This window comes from Lagopus leucura, unplaced genomic scaffold (genome assembly GCF_019238085.1).
Source record: "Lagopus leucura isolate 7727_CA_CO unplaced genomic scaffold, USGS_WTPT01 Super-Scaffold_100157, whole genome shotgun sequence".
In the NCBI taxonomy this organism is placed as follows: domain Eukaryota; kingdom Metazoa; phylum Chordata; class Aves; order Galliformes; family Phasianidae; genus Lagopus; species Lagopus leucura.
This window is the reverse complement of record NW_024962334.1, coordinates 24,088,518-24,113,495: the sequence shown is the minus strand read 5'-3', so window position 1 is coordinate 24,113,495 and position 24,978 is coordinate 24,088,518. Positions and strand designations below refer to the sequence as shown.

General features: G+C 35.8%; 1 protein-coding gene across 2 annotated transcripts in view; it reads right to left on the bottom strand.

Moving 5' to 3' along the window:
- Window positions 1–24,978, bottom strand: part of ETV1 (ETS variant transcription factor 1) — a 63,406-nt gene that overhangs the window by 36,455 nt on the left and 1,973 nt on the right. For both annotated transcript variants that reach the window (XM_042888608.1, XM_042888609.1), the window contains exons 4-5: window positions 23,184–23,231; window positions 13,349–13,402 (exon numbers count right to left, since the gene is read on the bottom strand). In XM_042888608.1, coding sequence (XP_042744542.1) covers window positions 13,349–13,402; window positions 23,184–23,231 — 102 coding nt within the window. The remainder of the gene's footprint in view (window positions 1–13,348; window positions 13,403–23,183; window positions 23,232–24,978) is intronic.

Sequence of the window (24,978 nt, the reverse complement as noted above, 5' to 3'; positions counted from 1 at the left end):
TTGATATGACATTACTTACAATCTTAATGATGTAGGTAAAAAAAAGAAAGTATGGAAAACAGAGAATTTGTCCCACTGAGTAGTAACCGCTCACCTGAGTCAGAGCATGCATGCATGTTTGGGTGTCTGTGTGTGTGATCAAAGAGAGTCAAACGGAAGCAAACATACTGAGTGTGCATGGATGCTTCTGCAGAGATACATTAAGTACAGTCAAAACAAGCAAAATGTTGCAGTAAAAAGTATGAAGATTTTCTCTCTTTATGTACATATTTGTAACTAAGGAGAAAATAGGTAAGCAACATGCAGAAGAGAGAAACAGGAAGCAAATGTGTGAAAATACACTTAATATAAAAAATAGCCCTTTCCTACATGGGAGTCCCGGAAAGGAAATCTGAGGATAGCTGGTATCACTATGGATGCTCTGCCACCCCTTGTCTTGGTAATCTTTCCCAGAAAGTGGAACTTCCCAACTGGGCAGTACTTGGCAAACCTATTAGATATGATTCTATCAATTCAGTCTTTGCCTTGGCTTCAGATCAGATCCTTCCAGCCCCTACCAGCTCAATAGATAGAAACAGCATGGGACCTCATTTTTTGGAAGCTAGTTCTGAACGATGAGCCCAATCACCAGCTTTCAAAGCCAACTGGCAAGAATAGAATACGTGGGCAAGATGGATCTATTTGAGAACCTTGTTTAACAAAAAGAAAATACCAGCTTTGAAGTAATCTGTCACCTTTACTGGAAAATACGCAACTATAAATGCACTTTAATAACAGAACTCATTCTGCAAAAAGAAGCAAATTGCTTATTTTCTCTTCCAGTCTAAAGCATACAACAGTGTGCATATCAATTAACCATCTACTTGAATACTGCATTACAAGAATGCTATGTAATAGTATAACAACATCAGGAGGTGGAGAGTGATGACAAAATTGAAGAATAAAAGACAGTCCAAAATCATAGAATTTTGCTCTCAAAATCTAGGCATTCTAAGATGACAGTGTGAGAAGAAAAAAAATATTGATTCTGAAATTGAAATAGGAAAAAGTGAAGATGAACTGTATTGAAAACAGAAATTAATTCCTGCTTAATACTGTACAAGTATGTACAGTATTTCCATCTTTTCAAGATGGAAAATAAACGCACATTTTCCTACAACTGATACTGGGTAATTCTAGACCTTAAAGTCTGCAGTAATGCACCCATGTTAACAAGTCCTGTTTGCAATAATAACTTTTTTTTTTTTTTAATCAAACCACAAAGCAGTCTAGATTAAGGACTAAAAGATAAGAAACAAGTCTTCATGAAAATAAATTTAAATTAATTGAATTGCTCATCTCTAGATAGTGTTAATTCTATGTATCAACCATAATTATTCCCTATCTTTATTATGATCTGACATGAATATAAAGCCTTTGAGAATAACATGTGAGACCTAAAAGAAGGCTGAATCAGAGAACAGAGATTTGTTGTACCTACCACACATCAAAGTTGTGGCAAACGTTGCATCACTATCCATAGAATAGATTTACATTAGAACACTTGTACATGGGGAAAAGTGATCAGTCAGATTATAATGATATGGTAGATACATGCTACTTCTCTACAGCACAGCTTATTTGACTCCTAAATACGATGTTCCTGCCTCTTCTCAGGCAAGAAATTCTGTCAGAACCTTCTCCAGAACTGCAAATAAAAGCCATTCTTTAACTGAAACATGGTTTTTAAAAAGCACTGCGTCTGTGTCTCAGAGTCTGTGAGGACTCCGGAAAATTTTTGCTAGCTTAGCTATTTATAGGTAGCTAATCCAGGATCCTACATGGCTGCAATGGATGCAGCTTTCTTGAAGGTGGAGGGTTCCTAACCAGGGTGGCAGAGAGGGCACAATATTAGAGGCTGTACCTGTATAGCTTAATAACTGTTTCACTGTTATAAATCCCCATTTTCCACACAAAATATCCCTCATTTGCTTGTCTGTGCAGTTACAATTTCTGAAATATTCATCAGTTACTGAGGGTACCCCTGCAGCTTTCTGATTCTGGCAGTACCTAAGGCACCACTGAGATAATTTGGATATTTGTAGCCACTTGGCTTCTCATTTAAGAGGACCATGTAGGTTGAAAATTGAAGCTGCAAATACATTCTGCTTATAAAAAAAATAAAAAGCCCACCCACCTGGCTAGAGAAAGCAGGAAAGAGGGGGAAAGAGGCTTTCAGAAAATATCAGTACAAAGTTAAGTTATTCCCCAAACCCTAAGAGCAACTACAAGGCGAACTTTTTAATAGGCTGCAGGGGAACACATTGCTAGGACACTATTAGGTCTTTATGCCTAAACTGACACTTGATTAGGGCTTCCTCCAGCCCCAGAAGATTTCAGCTTCTGGTTAAGAACTGTCCAGAAAGTGGGCTTGCTGTTGTTTTTGTTTTGTTATGTTTTGTTTTTCAGTGAGAGGTGCATTTACCAGACACAGTTTCTCAGCCTCCAAATGCAGGGTCTCACAGAAACCTGTCATGAGCACTGCTGCACACAGTCCCCTCCGTGCAGTGCTCTCCTTTCCTTTCAGACCTTGACTCCATGAGGCTCCATTGAGGCTGCCCAAGGGAAAGCACTGCCTGAGGGGCTGAGGGTTCCCGCCCAGACCTCCAGGGCAAAAGTTAACTTGCTGATAAATACCAGACACTGGATAACTCTGAGAATAATACAAGGAAATTTGCAGAACGTTGGTGGGAGGGAAAGAGGGAGGATTAAGTTAGGAGGAGCAAACTGGCTAGCTTTGATGTTTGAGAAGAGTAGGTGAGGCAGGAGGAAGAGATTGCCTGCCCCCAAAATAAACAGAGGCTTAGGGCTCCCTGAAGAAGGAAGCAGTAACCTCATAAAAATTAAACCAGCTGGAATCTGTAGCAATTGGTGTAAAACCTGTGGACAGCATAAGATAAATATGAGGGGGGGGGAAAGAAGAAAAAAAAAAAGAATTTTTTAATCCCCTATACTGGACACCACAGAGCAACATGGTTGCTATTCACCTGCATTAGTTTGTGGTGTTACAGTCCTGGGAGATCAGAGCATTTATTTCTTCATTTACTTATAATGTGTATGGCTCCAAGGGCTCCCAGGCAGGGTGCAAGGGGAAGCGAATCCTCCTTGAAAGTCTTAATGGCCTGGGAGAAAACTTAAATTGTATTTCTACCTGGGAATTATCAATAAAGTTAAATGGGAAGAAAGCTGGCCACTAAATCAGGGTCTGTGTGCTTTTCTGAGGACAGGATTTCCATTTGCAGCAATTTCCAAAACTTAATTTAAATTGTAAGAGGTAATGGCTAAGTACTATGTAACTTCCATTACTAAAATATCCAAGTGAGATAATATCCCAGCGTTTTACACACAATTTCCACTTCAGGTAAATTAGCAATTTAGGGTTTTCAGGTCTGGATTTTAAAAGGATGCGCAGACACAGAAGTATGAAGAAAACTACCTATGAGAAGACATCTGGCCTTGTACCTGCAGCTGGACTTCAAAAGAAACTGGATTTAATACCTGACTCTGACACTCGTTCATGACCTAAACGACTTTAGGTATTAGAAGGTTGATTCTAGTTTGAAGGTATCTCAGTCGTACAAGTCTAATTTCAGATATTGCTAACCAGTGCATCAGTTTCTTTCCTTGTAAAATAGGAATATCCTCATAAAAAATAAGCATCATAATAATAGATTATTTTTAAAGATAATCATGCTTATCTGTCAGTTAGCTACTGAAAAGTACACGAAAGCAAGAAAAGCCAACAGACTACACAGACAGCTCTCTAGTATAAGCAAAACAACTGATTTAAAAGATTATTTATGACTTGTTTTTATTTTAGCAACTCTCAGTGATAGGCATTATAAGGAACAAAATTGCATTTCAAGAAAATTATTTTGAATGTGTCTGCCTTTATCAGTAAGAACATGTATACATTCATAAAAGAAGTACACACTAACTCAGGGTAGCTAATGAGATTTTTGTTTTACTTTGATGGAAGAACAAAACTGTCACCACTCCAAATGCATCTGTGTCCTTCACACTGGGATGCTAAATTTTCAAGAATGCTCATCAGTAAGGCAGCTCTAATGATCAATAACCTAAATCTTTTTAAAAGTTCACTACCAAATTCACACTGGAAAAGCTGCCGGCCATTGAAATGAGTCAACAATAATACTCAGCTCACAAGTTTTTATCACTAGTTCAACAGGGAAACAAAGAAGCCATTGACAAAAGTGGTTACCTCTGGGAACATAAAGTCAGGACTTCAAGTCACTCGATATTGAAAGACGAAAGAGCAAAGTGCTCTTTTGTAAGCTGGTGGAATTTTGACCACCTGCAATACGGCTTTGATTCTCAGCACAGATGCTTAAGGCTTTTGCCACTCCTTAAAGCATCCTTACTGTATAGGGGAATCACAACAGAGAACTAAGAACCACTGTATACTCTATATATTTTTTCAGAAGCCCATTTTTCCTGATGTTGTATGACTGTTTTATACATTCATGCAATCAGCAAGACTGAAAATTACATGGCATGTATATTTCTTATTTACAGAACATACACAGATGCAGAGTATTCACATTGTATAAATCTAGTTCATAAATTCTACTCCCAAATATTTGAAACGTTTGGTCTTTACTGAACATTTGCAATTTTTTTTACAGTCTCTTTTGTCTCCATTTATATTGGTGCTTTGGTCATGTAAAATTCTCTTTACAGATGGGTTAATAAGAAAATATTGCACAGTTTTAACATGAAGATATTCAAGTAAGACAAAAAAAAAAAAAAACAATTTATATTTTTGAAGGTATACATTAGAAACAACAAAGAAACAACATTTGAGCAAAGAGGATCCAATTAATAAGACTAGGAATTTTTTCTGCACATGCAAATTGTCAAATGTCCTCAGTGACTACTCATAACATATAAATTTGAAGACAACAACCTGGCCAGTCAGTAACCTTCCTATTCACTGACTGCAGGACTTGGCAGTAAATGTCACTGCTAAAAAATATTTCACTACATTAACTTACTGGCAACCACATTTGCTGAATAAGTTCATAAACAGCCACAGGGAAAATAAAGAAATAAATAAATAAATAAAGACAACCAGAAATAAATTTGCTAATGATTCACTCTTTCCTAACATGCATAATCCTTAGCTTACAGAACAAATAGACACATAAGAATAAACATATTCTTTACCAAGACAGTTCACTTTTCTCTTCACCTCAAATCAAGGTCAAGCTGTAATCCAGTAACAGAGAAGAGAAATGTATCAAAAACAAGATCAAGGAGAGTAAGTAAAAGAATCCTTCTCAGGAAAAAGATTGGAGCACATGCCTTTAAAAAGGAACCCGTTTTCCATTCACAAGTTTATACAACTTTTAGCTTATTTCTAGAAAAAAAAAAACATTGACCAGTTCTACAACTCAGAAAGCTTGTCTATTAGTAAGCTGAGTACAACAAATATCATTACTTATACATATCAACTTATAAATGGTTCCTCCCAAGTACATCTCAGCACTAACGTTCATAGGACCACAACAAAAGGACACAGAACCTAAACAGAGGGGTATATTTTCCTGTTTGCAGAAGCTAGAAAATTGTTACTACATGCTATAAATGCACCACATGCATCTCCAGTGCTTAATTGATGTTTTGAAGCTGTCACTCTCTCCTCCCTTTTTTCCTGCTATAGCCTGTGAAAACTTTATGGCAGTTTGTGGGAGAGACTTCTGTCTTCAGTTGCTGAGATAGCAAGACAAAAAAATGACACAGACTGTAAAAACATTTTACCAAAGGAAACACATGAAAAAAAGAAGTGGATTCCACTTTCAGACTACCTCTTTATTTTACACCATCCCAGAGCCTGTGGATTTTCAAATCATTATTTAGGCTGCTCTTGCAATACAAAAACCGTTTTGCAAAAATACTGCATTAAAAACAGCTTAAGGAGGGTGACTATTTTGTATTAATCACGAAGACCCTACAATCTGCCTTGTTTGGTTTTGATTTCTCTGTGAAAATGCAGTAGAAAAAAATTTCTGCATACTTAGTTTAATATAACTGGAGATTAACAGATGCTCTAATACATATACATACTCCTGATGAAATTAACTAAACAACTATCTGTTTTAAAACAGAAATAACTGTTATGTTAAGAAAATAATGCCAGGACTACAAGTTACAGCATCAAACCTGTCTCTATTTCCACAGATGGGATCTTCACAAAGTCCTTATGGGGAGGGGAGGAGGGGAAGCTTCCTTAGAGAGGAAATGGAAAGTTTTTTCAAAACTGAAAATTCAACATTTTGAATAAAATATGTGTAATGCTTTTTGTTTTTATGTGAACAGACCTCAGGAAGTGATCTGACAGCCTTAAGAAATTACCATTTGAAAGAAAAAAGGTCTACATGCTTCATCTTTGATCTAAGAGACAGATTTATCACAGGACAGGATGACTGAAGTTTATTCATTAGCAGATAACCTCCACATGCAACCTAAGCCTTTAATCTGCAACAAAACAGCAAATGAAGATGGGGCTGTCAGGAAAAAGCACCAAGTCAGCTTGGTCTGGCAGGGACACACAAGTGGAAAGCTAGGGATACGCTGAGCAATAAAAATCCCACAATAACAGCCCCATACAGTTGCTTGGGCTCCTCCATATGACAGCACTGCAGATCACCAGGTTCACATGTGACCCAGTGCAGTTCAGCCACATCTAAATAACATGGTTGCACTATCACTGTTGGGATGCCTGTGGTACCTTTCACAATAAAATTCCCATCACAGCATGCAGAGAACTCCGAAAGGAATAGCCTCAGCTTTGAAAGCTTCAAGATGCAAAAGCCACAGGCTCAATGCTGTCCTGTCATTTGTTCCTCAGTGCCATTGAGGAATACTGCGTAATTTCGGACTCAGTGCTACCAGTATGATTCAGGATAACTTAAATCTTTGCTCATTCAACACTGGAAATGTAGCACAAAAATACAGGCATAAAAGCAAATAAGCAGAAATTAGTTATTAAAACTAAGACAAACAATTGTCCACAAATTCTCTGCCATTAAGTTAACAAGTTAAAGGCCTTAGAGTTCACCATTTGTGTCTTAGTAAAACATTTTCAAGAATTAAACCTTGTGATTATGGAATAGGTCACAACAATGGCAGAATCCTCTAGAAGAAGTAGCAGAAAAAAAAAACCCAAAAACATCCATGTTAACATGGGCTAATGCCCAGCAACCAACCACAAAACAAGCCACAAAGTTTTCTGAAAGACACCAATTACTAATTTCTTTTGAATAAAAAAAAAAAAAAAGACAGAGAGAGAGAAAGGGAAATTAACGGTTGATAATAGGTTCTGTCCTGCTTTAAATAAAGGAAGCGAGTGCATAGGGACAAAATAAAAGAAGTGGGTCAATCTAAGGCAACTGTGAAGGGAGATAAGGTGGTCAGCATCAACTCAGTCTGACTTCTCCAGCTCTTACAACAGCAATTGCATTGGACTCTCTTTGTGAAATGCTTTTGAGATCTCTAGATAAGTGATGATTAAGAAAGCTGTGTGCCTCACAGCAGTGATACATGCATTCCTGCACCTACTTCAAACCAAGAAACAGAGACTTTAAGCAGCATGCCCAAGGTCATGCAAACTTACAGTGCTGCAACTCTTACAGCCTTTTAAGAAGAATCTCTTAGCGGAGCATACTCTTAAACAAATAAATAAATGTATGTGTATTTGACAACGTCTGACCTATGAAAGGAAGTAGTTTTGAAGTCGAGTGGCAAGAAACAAAGCACAGCTGCAGCAGAAAGCACTACCAGCTGAGCACCAAGAAGAGCTAGTATCACTCTGCAGGACATTTGTCAGACTGTGTTCTGCAGTACTTCACTTGAAGAAATACTTAAAGGAAAGGTGATTCCAGCAGTCTCTAAAGAAAAAAGAACAGCAGAAAAAAATAAATCCTGAAGGCACATAGGCTTTGTGCAACTTGCCACATACAGAAAACCAAAACACTACCAACTGTGATTTCTAGGACATTGTGCACTACCAAGATATGACTACCAGATGCCAATGTACTGAATCATCAAGTTAAAAATGTTGACGGTTTTTTCAGTCCACTTTTTTTTCTTCCAAGACGCTGCAAAATCAAACTATTCTATAGCACAAGCAAAAACAAAACCCAGCAAACAGATCTCCTTCTGACTTCAATACACACATCAGAACTTACATTTTTTCTAGTATTTTATACTCCATTCTAGTTGTGTACTTTTCCCCTCAAAATACGTCAAAATATGTGAAAATTACCCTTTGCCAATTGCTCACCAGCTCTTGTTGTACTGAAGCAGATACAAAGTGCTCTTTCAGATGGTATAATTCATTTTTGAAATTTAAGTCACAGGGAGAAAGAAAACAAACAGCATTTTTCACTTCATAGTGTGAAAAAGCTGCACATGATTTTGCATGCTGCAAACGCGTAAATAAATATTAAAGCTTTTCCTCATTTAAACTGCATTTGGAATATCCTAAGCCATTAGTTAAAATGACAGAAGAATACAGCCACCTGAAGCCTATGTAAAGAATCTCTCTTTAACAGGCTTTTAAAGATTGCAAGCCAGAGCATTTAAAAAGCACATGCCTGAATAATTTAAGGCTCCTGGCATCTACATTGAAAGAGCTCTTTTGGAGGAAAGGGAAAGAAAAAAAAAAAAAAAAAAAAAAAAAGAGAAACAATAAAGGTCTTGAAAGATCAGCAACAAATTTACTACTAAAAACTATTTTTTTTCCTATCTTAAAATTTAATCAGACATTAAGGAGAAGGGATTTTGCAGCCAGCTCTTCCCATTTATTGTCAACAGGCTATGGTCTAACATTAACATTTACCACCTGGCAGTGCTAAGACTGTGATGGTCAGGGAAATAATATAGATACCAAATGAAAGAGCAGGAAGGACACTGATCAAGAACATGAAGCACAGTGCAAACCTTGATGAACAAAAATTCAATAATAAAAAATAAAAAGCTATAGTTTATCAAGAATTTTAAATAGGTAACCTATATTTTAGGGCAAAAAAAAGGAAGGAAAAAAAAAAGAACAGATACAAATTATTTTAAAATAACAAGACACGATTAAGACACAAGACAATCTGGTTCGGTGCAGGGAATCGCCGCTTATTACCAGTAGCACCGAAGTCAAATTACAAATCAGTGTACTGTTGACAATACCAAGTTTTCTCTGCCAGATACATCCTTTAGACATCAGCAAATCCTACCTACTTCCTCTTGTGTCTGTCAAAGAAATCATCCAAACACTGTGAGCAAGCAATCTTCACCTCAACAGCTATTAACTTCAAGCAAACTGAACCTTTTATTCATTTTTACTCCCAGATCGCAACGTCCTTGCAGTTCCACAATATCTGAAAGCTTTGCCACAGATGCCAGCCAGTTCAATATCTGGCTCCTCCTCAGTATATGAAAATGGACTGGCAACAGTAGGAAACCTTATCTGAGGAAGTTAACACAGGTTATCCTTCTTGACATGTAAATAGAGACTTTATACAGACAGAAAACAGCTTAACTAAGTCTTAGGAATGAGATAAGAATTCAGAAAAAGTATCACACACAAATGTCGTCAAGAAAAAAAAAAAAGAAAGAAAAGAAAAAGCTCTCTTTTTTTTTTTTTTTTTTTTTTTTTTGATAAACAAACTACATTTTTCCTTTATGAAACTTTTGACATAATTGCTAAAAGAGGAGTCATGAGGAAGTCACTCAACAATGCAGCAAACAGGTTGGTGGCTGCAGTGGATTCAGAAAGACAAAACATACACGTCTTTTAGTGGACTTCGCATTTCTTTAAAGAAAAAACATGAAAGAGTAAGAAAATTACACTATTATTACACTATTTAATATGTAATTTTCATTACACAAGTTTTTCTTGTGTAATTGCAAGCTGAAAACATCTTTTTGAAACACATTTCTCTCCCATAGAACACACAAAGTTTGGTTGCTACAGAAAGCAGAAGGTTACAAGAACCTAAACAGTGATTTTGTTTTTCAAATTTCAGCAAAACTTCAGGGTGGTTATTACCTATTCATCATTCTACTCACCGATCTAAACTACAAAACAGTTCTTTGTAATACATACTCAAGGATAGAAGTTGTATAGTAAGAAGATAATACAAGATAGGTCTTTGGACACTGAGAAAAATGAAAGGTTGGAAGTGTAAACATGCCTAATATTTCTCTTTGAGGAAGCCATATTTCACTTCTCTTTCCAAAGGCATAATGGAGTAACAAAATAACTTTAAACAAGTAAACTTAAGTTTAAAGCATTAAGGAGAACCTCAACTAGCTGGATCCCTAGCTAGTAGGAATATATGTAATCTCAGCAATGTCAATATGACATGAAGTTATGCTAGCTGTTGATCTCACTCATAACATCTAGAGCCCACACCTAACCATAAATACATGAATTATGTTTGCTTTTTTAAAACTGATTGAAGCTTAATAACAACTTATATTTGAAATATTCATGGACACAAATTAGCTTTGAAGTTAAATACTTAAGTGGATAAAGTGGACTGTATATCTAATCTTAACTAAATGTTTCCCTTAGTTACTAATACCAGTGAAGTTTCACTAGTTAAAATCATTATTACAGAGAAGAAATGCAAAGCCCACAGCACATTAAGGGGCATTTAATCCTGCTCATTGCCAGGACACAGTACATGTTCTTGGCAGTAACAGCTCCTCCACTATGTTCCCCATCTTTGCTTCAAGATTTGACAGAGTGATTTCTAAGCAAGATTTTAACTACAGTTTCCCAACACTGACACTGTTACAATCTTTCTGACTTTCTCACTTCTTTCAGTGTTGCAAGTTTCAATTTAAGACCACAAACTTAGTTGTAAAGCCCATTCAGCAAGGAATGAAGTTAGAAGTGAAGTGTGGTATCACTAAGACTGTTCCTGGGCTATAGTTGAGCCCATAGTGGAGCCCATCAGTTTTCTTTATATATTCTGCAAACCACACTCACAACCTTATCTGTACATAACACCATAAATGAGCTTTGTCCAGAAAATTTAAATGAGGCTAGAGAAATAAAATGCACCAAAAATGTTGGTGGACCACAATTTGGTTGCCTCTGGAATAGTATGACCATAACACTGGTGTAACATTTGTGTCCATCACCATTTTTTTTTGGCTCAATTGGCTGTAATAAAGCCTATGCAGGTGCACATTTTGCAATGAAAACTCACCCATCCTCTCTCTGTTAAAAAGCAAAAAAGTAAAAAGCAGTAAGGGAATAAAATAAAACAAAACAAAACAAAATAAAATAAAATAAAATAAAATAAAATAAAATAAAATATTAAATGAAAAACCCAAATGTTCCTGCCAGTCTCCTGCCAGTAACAGGGTGTGCACTGTATAGACTTATAGATTATATATAGTAAGTAATTATAATACAGTTTGAAGGCAGGTTTAGATGCTAGAGAAAACAGTCACTACCGTGACACTTCTGCAACAGTAATTTCCCCATGGCTTTGGTTATGTTCATCTCCATTCCTGTTTAACAGAGCCCACAGCAACATACATTGTATCCATGTATATGTCTGAAACTCTATAACCTTTGCCAGAGTAACTCTCCAGGAAGCTCTTCTGACCTTTACTTAAGATAAAGAAAGTAAGTGAAATGAAGAAATAAATGTTCCTTTGATAATACTGTGTAAGCTGTGGCTAAGGAACTTTGAAATACAACAGCATTAATGAAATAGCCATATTAGGAGAATTTCTTTATTGCCAAAAGCAATGACAAGCTTCAATGGGGCTTTTCATTCACAGTCCACAAATTATTTTCCAAGAATCATTGACTTGTTTTGTAACGATAATTGTGGGTTAATAGAAGCCCTTAACTGTACTTTGTACTCTTACACAAAGGATGTATGCATACAGGACTATATCGGAACCCAGCTCCATATGTAGGATAAGGTAATTAATTTTCAACATAGAAACAGTTTCAGTTTTCAGATTATAGAATAAAAAAAAAATTAATTGTGAAGGCACAGATGAAAAAATGTTATAAAGGGCAACTCTAATAGTGATTAAACTTGTTGGTTGGTATTTGTGCAGGAACTTGTAGAGAAAAACAAAAACTAAATTGTTCTTCTGCAGGTATACTATCAGCATCCAGGAGAAGTCATATTTGTATATTATCTCTACAAAACATTGTCATATTGCTTTAAGAATATTTTTTTTCAGCGTATATATTTAAGTAACTGGGAAAAAAAATTGATACAAGATTCATAAGAAAACTCAACAACTCTGATTTTATTTTTTAGAGGTTAAATGTTGTAATGCAATTGTTTCAGATCTCTCTAATTTTAATTCCAACATATCCGTACACAACTATATTTAACAGCTACCTGGTTTAGCAAACTGCAGTAATTTACTCTGATGGGATAAATTATTTAAGTTATTTAGCAAAATGGAAAGCTACCACACATTCCACTGCAGTCAGCAGACAGTGCTGAGAAAAGATCTGATGATGGAGAGAAGTCGTGCCGCAAGGAAAGATGAGCACGAAGCAGCCATAAGAAGTCTGTGACTTTGTCATACAGCATTTCTCTTCCGTATTTTTAATGCCCTTGCAACCACCCAGTTACACAGACCAGCAGGTACAGTGAAGGAGAGCAAGCGTTTAACAGAATATCAGCAGCAGTTCAATAGATAACAAGCAAGATTTGAGGGGTATGGAGTAACAAAAAAACTATAGGCACACTTTAAGTGAACTAGTAACCAACACAAAGCATCCAGTTTGACATAACTACTGCTTTCTCCTTTTGATTCAAGACAAAGTTTCATCTGAGTAACAAAATACCAAGTTAGAATGACTTAAAAATGCCCCAGCAGTGGCTGTGCTTGATTATCTGAAGACTTTTCTTTATTTATTCATATACAAAAGCTATTGAGCAGCCTGATTTCTGCCTGGGACAATTGTCTGCTACATCCCTCCAGCCCAGCATCCTTCTTCTTACACCAAGGGAAAGAAAGAGCCTCTCTGCCCTCAGGCAGGACCTGTTCCTCGCTTCCTTGGGGTCAGGAAGGACAGGAGCTGGACCCTGCTAAAGGTTAAACCTTCAGCCCAAGCAGTCCTTTTTGGCTGCGTGTCAAGTTGCCACTTGCTTTATCTGTTCCTCACGCTGATGTCACTGCCCGGCAAAAGGCACCACCACATGACCGCGGATGACACAATAAATAACAAATACAAAGAGCCAAATATAAATATACAAGGACATATTTTTAAGAAAGCGATGATTCATTCTGTACTTACAACTTTCAGCCTGATAGTCTGGCACAAACTGCTCGTCATTGTCAGGTACCTGAGCTGAAGAAAGAAAACAAAAACGAAAAACAAACAGACAAAAAAAAAAACAAAACACAAAAACAAACAAACAAAAAAAAAAAAACGAGGAAAGAATTAAAAGAAGCCATTAAAGCATAAATAAAGATTCTTGTGCTTAATTTGAAGCATAGCCAAGATTAAAATTAGAATTTTTGTTTCTCTCATTGTTGGCCATGAAAATCAGGCATGAAAATCAGGCAAGCGGCTTGGTTCCGTACTGGACAAGCTGCAGGGTGAAGCTGCATGGTGCAGCCCTGCTAAGGGATGCTGGGGATGGGAAGGCTGCTGCTGGCACCACGCTCTGCACCTGCCGAAATCCTGCCATGCTCATTTGCAAAAACGTCTGCACGGAAAGCACCAATTCCTAGTGTTTAACACCTATGCATCTTTAACCCCAAGCTACTGCATCTTTGGCAAACTTAAAAATGATTCCAGTTTTTCATGGCAGCCAGCCAACTCAGTAGGGTTCTTTTTGTTATTATTTTAAATACTCAAAAAGAGCTTTTTTAGTAGACCACAGAATTGCTGGTTCAATAACAACATTTCAGACACTGAAAAAAAACATACTTATTTAAACAAGAATCATTATTAACATCCATTCAACTTTTCTGAGATCATCTTAGCTTTTAAGAAACTTTCATCACAAATCTGAGCCATAAAATACGATCATTTCATGGTCTGCTGATACATAATATTGCTTCTGTGGTACCATGCCTCCTTCTCATTGTGTACCTAAGACATTAGCTGTAGTGTCTTGTAATCTCATTAGAAGCATTTAAGCTGAAACACCACTAAGTGTATATCATAGGTGACTACATTTGGAGAGTGGCATCCTCAGAGCACAACTGGCCCTTGCTACATCCTACAGAGATCCAGCTTACCGTGTCTGAACTCCGTCATCCTTTGCTCAATGCACACTAACTACATTCATCGCTGCAAAGCTTCATAAAGTTATCTGCTAGAACATATTTTAATTTACACACTTCTTGTCTAAAGAGAAGCAAATAATTCACATGATCTTAATTAAAAGTTAGCATCTGCCATGATGTGCTTACCCAATAAGATTCAAGAGGTAAATACAGGTCGTACAATAATTTATTGAAACAGTAGCTATCAAACCAATAAAAACGGTAAATGATAAAATGTAACTTCAGTGCCTTAGAGAGCCCTTTCCAGTTTAAGGTACATAAGTTCTCCTTTATATTTATGCAATTGATACTAGCTTGAACAGCATTTATTTGAATTAAAAATACATATTTAATTACAATTATTTTCACTGTGCTCTTCAGTACTCTTTTTGGACCAGGTCTCTTACTCAGGAAATAGCTCTAATCTCTTAACTGGGAGGTTTATATCCCTGGGTAAAGACTCCAGAATCAGGTTCATCATACTGAAAATTTATTTGCTCTCAATTTTAAAACAAATGTTTAAAGTCTTAGTTTCTTAATTGTAGCAAATATCGCTTAAGAACAAATGACCTTGGGAGCTCTGCAAACACTGACTTTAAAGGAAGTGAAGGTAAGATAAATATATGAAGAGTAATTCATATTACCTGAAAAAAAAAAAAAAAAAAAAAAAAAAAAAAAAAAAAAAGAAGAAGAAGAAAAAAGCATTGCTATTGTTGTTTTGTTAGTTTTTTGCGGTCAACTTACTGTGATCTACTCTCCTAACAGAAGTCTGTCTCGGAGGCCACATTAGCTCCTCAAAGTTTGAAGTTGTGTATGTAATTTACCAAACCAAATATTTCTAGTATTTTTGATGCATTAAATTTCTCTTTCCAATAGGGAAAACACTGGACTTTTACCAGAAATTAACTGAAGGACAATACAAGCCCAAATATTAATACAATGAAATTTCTGACATTTCATGCAATTCACTACATGTGAATGTTAGACACTTTCCTAACAAAAATGCCAAATATATGACCATCACTGAAGAATCCAATTATGAAATCAAGTTTCGGATTTTTCATATTTCCAATTGTTTTCAAAAGATTTGTGCATACATTCACAGTTAAAAGTAATTCCATCAAGTAATTTCTTGTTTACAGAAGACACATCCCACACATTGTTCTTAAGCCAGCTATCATTTTCACATGCAGCAAGGAGGCTAGAATGATTCTAATTTTATTATATGAACACAAGAGCATATATACATGTACGTCAATTTGTGAAGCCGGGATATTTGAAAAAGGCTAAATGAAACAAAAAAACTCCTGCTGAAAACAAGAAGCTTCATTTAGTGATTGCAGAACTGGGACAGCAATCTTATATAACTTTCTAGAGCATATTCTGTGTGCCGGACTGCTTCACAGTGATTTATTGTGTCTCTAGCAGTTTAACCTGACTTACTTCAAGTAAATCTTGTATTTAATATATTAGTAAATGAGGTCTGGATTAAACAAGAAAAATACTTTTTTCATTCATCCCCCAAAATTATGAAGACATATTTAACAGAGATTAAGGCGCATCATTTTATCTGTGCTCTAGAAAGAGATGGAGACTGCTGCCAAAGTGTATTTTAAATACAATATTGACACAGCCTTAGAAGTCTCTGTAGGACAAGGACTGCAATAAGAAAAAAGTGTTTAAAACTATGCCAAATATAAACAAAACAAAGCATAACGTCCAATTGTTCAACCTGGTAACATGTTTCCTACCAGAATCTATTTCTGAGGTACCGATGGTATTAAACTGAGCCCGCAAGTCTAAACACAGAAATTAAAAGGACCCACTATCTGTTAAAGACGAGAACTTAAATTATTCCTTCAGTTAACCTGGTATCACGTTTTTTTAAATAGCAAAATTGCAACTCACACATAATCATACTGCAGAAATGCAAAGGACCATCAGCCCAAAACACGGACTTCTTCCAACAGCATCTTGCTGTGAGAAGCCAAACCATCTGGATACATCATCCCATTACTCAAAGGGAAGAGGGCTTTTATACATTCAGTTTGGATAATTACACACAGCCTTTGCAGCAAATTAAAAGGACAGGTAAAGACACTTTAACATGAATGTCTGAAAGGAAAATGTAACTTGCAGTGTTGCAACTGTCTGCACATTTATATACGCATGACATTCATTTCCTCCTTACTTTTATTCACAAATACTGCAATTCAGCAAGACTGCTATAAAATCTTCATTGGACTTCTGTTAACGTACTCAGTACAGGACACAATGCATAAATCACCAAAACTTTTTTCTTCTACTTTGTCTTTCAGAGGAAAATTGAAAAACATACCTGAAACAATCATCTAACTGAGCTCATTCCCTGAGCTACCTAATTATGGGGGTTGAGAAGGGAAGCATATACCAAAAGAGTAATAAAAGGTTTTGAAGGATATTAAGCACGTGGCTTTTACTGCTAATAGCAGAAGCAGCAACATCAGTTCATTCCACATTCAAAGTCAGAAAGTCTCACAATCCTGGAGCAGACAACATCTGCAGCAAGCTATCCAGTTCTGTCTAGATTATTACTAAAAGTTTTCTTTTTCCTCTTATTAAAGCTATAATGTCTCAAGAGCACTTGGGAAGTGTAGAAAAATGTTAATGATAATCTCGAGGACATTATCAGTTTAGATTTTACAGCTTCACTACCTACTCAGTTAAATTCAGTTTGTGAAAAACAAATGTTTGCAGCACAAAAATGCTTAAGATTTGTTTGCAGTTTTCAGAGTTTTAAAAAGCCTTTAAAAAGCTGAACTGTGGCACATTTTGCAGAGGCAATGAAGTTCAAAAACAGGGATTAAAAAAAAAAGTTTTAAATTAGGGCCTGTTACCTTGCTTTCCCTGCAAGTAAACAAAAATAAAAAGTCCCCATGAACAAGCATCCAGGACAAAAGGAGTTAATATTTAATTAAAACCAGCTCTATCCACTGTAACAATGACCTGGAGCCAAACAAGGCAGAAGATGTATGAGTCATTCTTTCTGCCAGTGAATGAGACAGCTGATCTCCGAAGCAATTCCTCAAGACAAGCAGTCAGAACTGGAGTTCTGCCTCCATTCACAAAAACACAGTCCAGCACGAACCATGTGGCCCCAACCACAAGCTTTTCATGTCACACCCTTCCAGAAAGCTACAGCAAAGTAAACTTGAACTTTAGGCATAAACACACTGATTTCACTGCTTTGTCTCAAGACGTAGCACAGACCTGCCGAGGAACATATTTAATAAATGAAAAGTTAAGCGAGCTATAAAGGGCTTAAATTTAACTCTTCCTTCTCCTGATTACAAACAGCTTTGTAAAGCAGAACTGCACTCCAGGGAAAGGTGTTCTTGTTTAATTTTTAAAGAAAACAAGGAGCTGCAAACCTCCTTGCTTCACTTAAAACTTTATTTTGAGTATCATGACACTTCCTCTGGTGCTGTGTTCTCTGACCTCAAGCTACACTTTCAGAGCTAAGAGCCATTTGTTTTAAAATATCAGAGATTTATTCAAAGTGCCAAAAGAAATTTAGATTGACAGGAAATTATACATAGCCAGTAGTGTTTTAGCTGGAGCTAAAATAAGACTTTCAGGCCTCAGAAGTAATGAGTCTACTTAGTTCTCAGTTTTCTTTGATTGTCAGTTCTCAGTATCCGAAAGACTATATACATTCTAATATTCCTGAAATAATGGGGTGGTAGGGAGAGGGGTGGTTTGCCTTTTGGGTTTTGCTGTTTGTTTTCTTTTTTTCTTTTTTTTCTTTTTTTTTTCTTTTTTTTTTTTTTTTTTCCAGAGGAACAACTGTTTCTAACAAAGGACCATTCAGAAGCAGCACAGTGACAAATTTCAAGATGACAAAAAAAAAAATATTTCCCATAAGCACTGGATTTACTGTCAAAACAACCCCAAACTCTTTTTACATAAGTGAGATGCTCTGACTAATAAACTTAAATGCAGTTCAAAACTAGCTCCAGATCTCAAAATTCTTCCTTATGTGAATAATCCCTAGGAATATGAAGATGGGTTTGCAGAATCTGTTCTTCATTTGGTACTATACTAAAAATGAGAAAAAAGCTTATGAGGAACACTCTCATTTAACACTGTGCTACATCTCCTCATAGTTTGCAGACCCCACTACGCCTTTGAAAATTATTATTTTGAATAAAAGAAATTTACTTTTCCAGCAAACAAGAAAAATCTTAGAATGCTTATTACTATACAAACTTTTAGACTTGTAGATTTCTGGTGGTTTTATTTGTTTTGGATTTCTTATTAAAAGAAAACACAGACATCCATCCCATTTTGCTTAATCTCACTTTTCCCCATTTTTTGTCCACAAGTACTTAAGAGTTATGAGTTTCTGAAAGCCAAATCTGTCAGACTACTAGAATCTATAAAAGAAGCTATTCTCTGAATCACAAATCCCAAAATGAAATTTTTTTCACTGCTTTTTAAAGTATGCCCATTCGGGTAGATCTCTGCTATTATTATTATCTGCATTAAGGCATCCTTTCTTGAGTATTTTTAACTCCTAGGAAAACATGGATAGCTCCCAAATATGGCTCTGTTGTATTTGCTGGCTACATTTTACAACTTTCTGACAGAAAACAACTTAGGCATAGTAAACCACTACACAGCTTCATTGATTTAAATAAAACCACTTTAACTACACAAATATTTGATAACTTTCTTTTATTAAAAGTGATGCTTTGAGAACTAGAAACTGTTCATTTTCATACCTCCTAGTTGAAGGAATAAACTAGACGTCAACACAAGATTAGACATCACCACAACATTGGTGCATCCTCCACAGGCGACCAGAGGGCAGAAACTCATTTCCTAAAGTCCAGCTCAAATGTAGGAATTAGTTATCTGGGAGAAATAATTCATTTTCAGATACCAAGAAACAGTGCTTAAATCCTGGTAGCCGGCAGTAGCCATCTACTCACTTTAACTAAGCTGTTGTAGAGACATGAACCCGTTACTGTAGCCATTATTATTTCAAACCACTTAGTTTTCACTTAAGCCTTTTGTATTTTTTCAAGCCATGCAACATAAAGTTTTATTTTTTTTTCAGTTTACTACCATCTGAGGAATGGATTATCTACCACTTTAGGAAGCAGATCTACTGCATACATTTCTTATTTGCTTGGGATGCTTTTTACGTATCTTTAACACAGTGTAGGAGGAACTTGTATCTGAAAGAGTAATTTTTAATAAAAAAAAATTGTTTCTTGTTTAATCTATTATTCTCCCAAAACTAGATGCTTTTACCATGCAAAGGAGGCTTTCACTCACTAAGAATTTCATTCCTCTCTTCTTTTTGTTCCAGAATCAGAACTAACAGCTACCACGATGAGATAACATTAGATTAATATTTCAATGAATTTTTTCAAATCAATGAACAATTGCTATCTGACAAACCCAATCTAATTCCAAATACATGAAATCAATAAAGTCGTCTTCTAATTTTATCATGACAAAATGTTGCCATTAAGTTATTTAAACATAAAACTAAAGATAATATCTGAATAATATTTGTCTTGGTTAGCAACAGGCAATTTTAACTATTTCCTTTCAAGTTTGAAGGTTGAAGCAATTATTAAAGGTTTCCAACTTCACATTTCTGGCATCAGAAATCACTTACTATCTATATTCAGTCCTGAATAACAATCAACATGAAGAAACCTTATTTAGAGTAAGTTTTATATAAAAATAATTTTGACTCTTACTTGCACACTTAATACTACAATGTAAAATGCAAAACTCACTTCCATAAAGATCTATGCAGCTAGTGGAATATGCCTCTAAGTTTTCTGCGAATAGCATTCAGCTTGTTAATTATGGAGTAATAAAATATTAAAGAGGTTACTAGATTGTTTACATTTTGCATTAATTCTTCAATATATGAGAACCTTGACCGCTTTCAGTAGGAAAAGAATACATTTCTATTGTGTTTGCTACCAACTTTTCACATATGACAGTAACAGTAAACACAGGTGACATTAACTGATCTCCAGGCTAAATTATGTGTTACAGTACGGGTAACTTCAGGAAAAATAAGAGCAAACAAACAAACAAGCAACAAAAAACAAAAGCAGCAAGCATTCTTTGCATGTAATAAAATGCAGCTCACTTTCTTCTCCTAACTAATAAGTAGATGTTTGACCTGGTTACTCCCCAGTGGGGATCTGAACTCGTGGGAGAAACCTGGTCAGCTGCCACTGCTTTTCTTAAAAAGGGTCAAGATGTTTTAAAATTTCATGGTCATTTCCCTGGCTCCAGAGCATTATGAAAAGAAATATGTAAACATTACTGACTCTGCCAAATTGGCAGACTAAGAGCCTATGAAGGTCCAGAAGAACATAAATGGACACATCTAACAAGGGGTAAACAAGTCTGACTTTGAAATTGGTTTCCTGGCTAAGCTCAACCATGTAGACATTTAAGCAGAGCCACAATATTCTCAAACACCAGTATGTTATAAAGACTATCAAAACTAGTTGGTTTGTATGTGTGTGTGTGTTTGTTTGTTTTCCAATAAATTGTTATGCTCAAGTTAAGAAACCTATATTTGATTTTCTGATCTTGATTTTTTGGGATTTTAGCTTACCCTTTAGGAAAGCTGTGAAAAGTTTTATGGAAGAGATAAAAAACATGGCGTGGCCTTAAACATACAAATTTCTTTAAGTAAGAAAAGTCAGTAATAGTTTTAGTTTAAATATGTTGTCAAAAAACACAGTTACAACATTTTACACATTAATGCCGCTACACGAAAACAAAACCTTTTTCTGCTTCTTTTTTTTATTTTCAAGTACTTACCAGATGACGCCACCTGCATTTAAAGGTTCCTCCACCTAGCTGACATAGATCTAGACACCTTTCTCTCTCAAATCCTATCTAAATTTATTAAGTGAGGCACACTCAACTAAAGGGGAAAAAAAAAGGCTTTGATACAATTCATTCTAGTCTAAAGTAGGCAGTGCCTGTAGAATAAAAACTGCCATTACGGTAATTTATGTACCTACAGAAATGATTAAATCAATTTTAAATTCCATATTATTTTTCAAACTTACATTATTATCTGCACATGCTTTATGAATCTGTCTGTATTTTTCTGATTTACGATCAAAGAAATCTAATCATTTTCAGAAACAAAAATGTTCATCCCACTAAAAAAATCAAGCTAAAAGTTCCCTCCATCAAAAAAATAATATCTTTTGAATAGCATTTTAACTTACTTCTGGCTAATTAAAATGAATAAGCTGATATAAAATAAAAAGAGCCTTTTAAAATTACCACAGAGACAGATACAGTTGTAGTTGATCATTATACTAGAAAAGCCTATCTTCTTATAGGACATTCTGTTTTCAATGTTTGGGAAAGAATCTTACTAATTCATAGAAACATAACGTCTGCTCCACAAATTTAAAAAGCACTTTTTAATTACATACCAAATAGCTACATGCTAAAAATAATGCTAGGAAAAAAAACATCAGCAAAATAAACAGTCCCCCACACCTTATTTGCAGGTTAAGAACTTGACTAACTACATATAAAGCTACTGAAAAAAAAAAAAACAAAAACAAAAACAGTTTGAAACCAAGTAATCACCAGCAACATTTCCCTCTTTCTATGAAAAGCAGCAGCAAGCAGCTCACCCCACCGTCTCCCCCTTCCAAAGGATCTGAGCATCTATTCTATAAACAACTATGCATAGTCCAGTGCATAATAAAAATGAAACATATGTGAATATCCATATCCATTTTTATCAGGATAAATTTGGAAAAATTATCTTAGTTTGCATCAAAATCCGATTTCAGAAGTTTACTTTAAAATTTCATCCAGTAATATTCAGAAGAGAAAATGCATAAAAATCTTTATGCTTGAAATAAATAGTATTGTAAATACAAAGGAAAAAAGAAATCAGGAAGCATTGCAGATGAGAACAAATGCTCTTATAAGCAGAAAGCTCCCTTGCATTTTGTTAAAGTTCTCTTATAACAGCAGCTCATCTTTTTTCCTTGGTAAATTAATCTTTCAACAGCTACTCTAAATTCAGATTTCTAAATTATTGTTTTTAAGCTTTCTCTCTTCAGCAGAATGTGCTCTGAAAGATTATTCAAAATACTTAAAAGCAGAAACAGGTGCAAAAAAGACCGATGTCAGTTTTCTAATCACCCAATACACAATCTCATAACTACAAATCAGAAGAAAAGCATGCAAAATATTTAAAAGCAAATAAATGAAAAAAAAAAAAAAAAAAGCAAGAAATAATACTTTTTAAGTATTCCATACACACCTAATGTTCTGTGTTGTGAACAAGGTGGAAAGAAGACACTTGCACTTAAATCTTGAAGCATCCCGTCCCGATGAACCCAGAGAAACTAATTTCTGCCATCAGAAAGTACTCCACCAGAACACCAAATAATTATATGTGCTGCTCTAAAGGAAACAGCAAGCCCAGTTCTGGCTGTATGTAGTCTCTCGAGGTACAATAATATAAACCTGATCAATTGCAATTAAAATCTGAACAGAGGCTTAGAACTTGAAGTCTTGGTGCATTAGTTCTTGCCAAAAGCAGATGTGATTGTGAGCTGGAAGCAATTTCTCCTGGTAATTTGTGATGACACTGGGTAGAGCAGCCCCAGAGTCCCCAAAGACAAACTCATCAGAGGCTCTAATGTATGCATGACACATGAGGTGGCTCTTTTAGAGCTCAATTAATTGGGCTGAACATTAAGACAGCAAGTTCAGGAGTTTTTTTTTTTTTCTCCCTTCTTCCCCTCAGAGTTGTTTTTCCTCTTTTTACAAGCAGTTTTTTCCCTTACCTTCTGCAAGCCATGTCTCCTGTAATTGGCTCAGATCTTGAAAGAGTTCTGCAAAAAGATGAAGACAGGGATAAAAGACTCATACCTTTAATCTCTTCCTAAGATTAATATATACTCAAAAATATCTTTTTCCTGAAGAACAGCGTATGTGAATTCTATTTTGGTAGTCAAACATATAGACAAAGATATTTTCGGGTTGCAGTTAATGATTTCTCTACACCTCTATAATACTTACTGTATTATTTTATCAGTTCTTGAAACAATAACAGAATATTAACCAAGTTCTACAGTGCAGTAGGCTTATTCAGCAACACACAGTGAGGCTATAACTGCTAGTCTTTATAATACAGGTAAACTATTTCTACTTATATGACCCAGGCCTCCTCCAGCAATATCCATCCGGATAAAGCTCTCTTGGAATTCAGCACAAGTTCTCCGTGTCCAGACTGAATATTTTTATTAGCAGGGTTGTAACTATCATATAAAAAATTTGAAGCAAAGGCCTGAGGAGCTGCAACAGCAAAGAGAAATGGAAAATCTTCTTTCTGTACTTCACCTTATGTTTTACTTTATATGACAAGAGAACTAGCACTATTTCCTGCATACTACACTTACTGTACTTATTTAAAGTGAAACTGCTTTCTCCCAAGACTGCATTTTGCAGAAGAAAAACCTTTTTGCAGTTCACTGAAATTGGTCGCTTATAAAGGTGCAAACAAGAGCAGCATTCAGATCATTTGCAAAGCCCCAAAACGCAGTTACGAAAATTCTGTTTACGGACAACGAGTAGGATATTTGAACTGACAAATGGTTTATTTTTAATTTACTGTATTTTGAAAGCGACTTCCTCTTTTCTGAATGCTGACAGTTTACTATTTACATACACTTAAATGACAGAGCCTATTCATTTTTCCTCTCGACCGATACCTCATGTTAGAAATCTTTTAACTGAAAATCAGGAAGCTGTTTTCTTTTCAATTTGCATCAGAAAAAACTTTTCTAAGCAAATAAGTAGGGTTTTAAAAAGTATCTCAGCTAGTCCTCACCCTGCTACGATTTATATGGGGGTATTGTTAGCCCCTGAGTGCTCTCCTATATGCCTATCATACTCAGAGAGGTGTAAGAGAGCATGTCTACTGACCTTGTAACCTAGAGAAGTGACAACCAGACTACAGATCTCAAGCCCTGGTTATGTCAGCTACCGACGTGAACAAGTTACAAAACTTTGGCTCTCAAAATATCTTCTGTCTTGGTCTTCCTTAACTGAACTTACCAGGGTTTTTAACCCTATCATTGTTATGCTGGCACAACAGCAGCAGCTATACCACAAGGCAAAAGTGCATCTCCACACCAGCATTTCTGTTCCTACTCTCACCAGTGAGCATACACCAGTGGAAAAGAGTGAGGGAACATGGAAAGCTCTGAATCTCATGAGGCCTGAAGGAGATAAAACCAGGTGCACTCTGTCCATGACTTGTCTGAGATGCTGCAAAGTCTTGGCCTCAGTGCATGACATTCGTGTGCCGCATGCGCAGCAATACCTAAAATGCAACAGCGTAAGTCAAGGAAAGAATATCAGCTTTATCAGTTTATTGCCTTTGCCAGTTTGTTTTGCAACAGTAAATGCAATTTTCTTGTCTTGTTTATTCAGATAGATCTAGATAAATATATTTCCAAAATAAATAAATAAAGAGCTCTCAAGAAAGCTTCTCTGCATTAGTAAGTAAAGGGAGGGGGGGGGGGGGGGGGGGGGAAGAGAAAAAACCCAAAACATAATAAAAAATGGCCCGGGAAA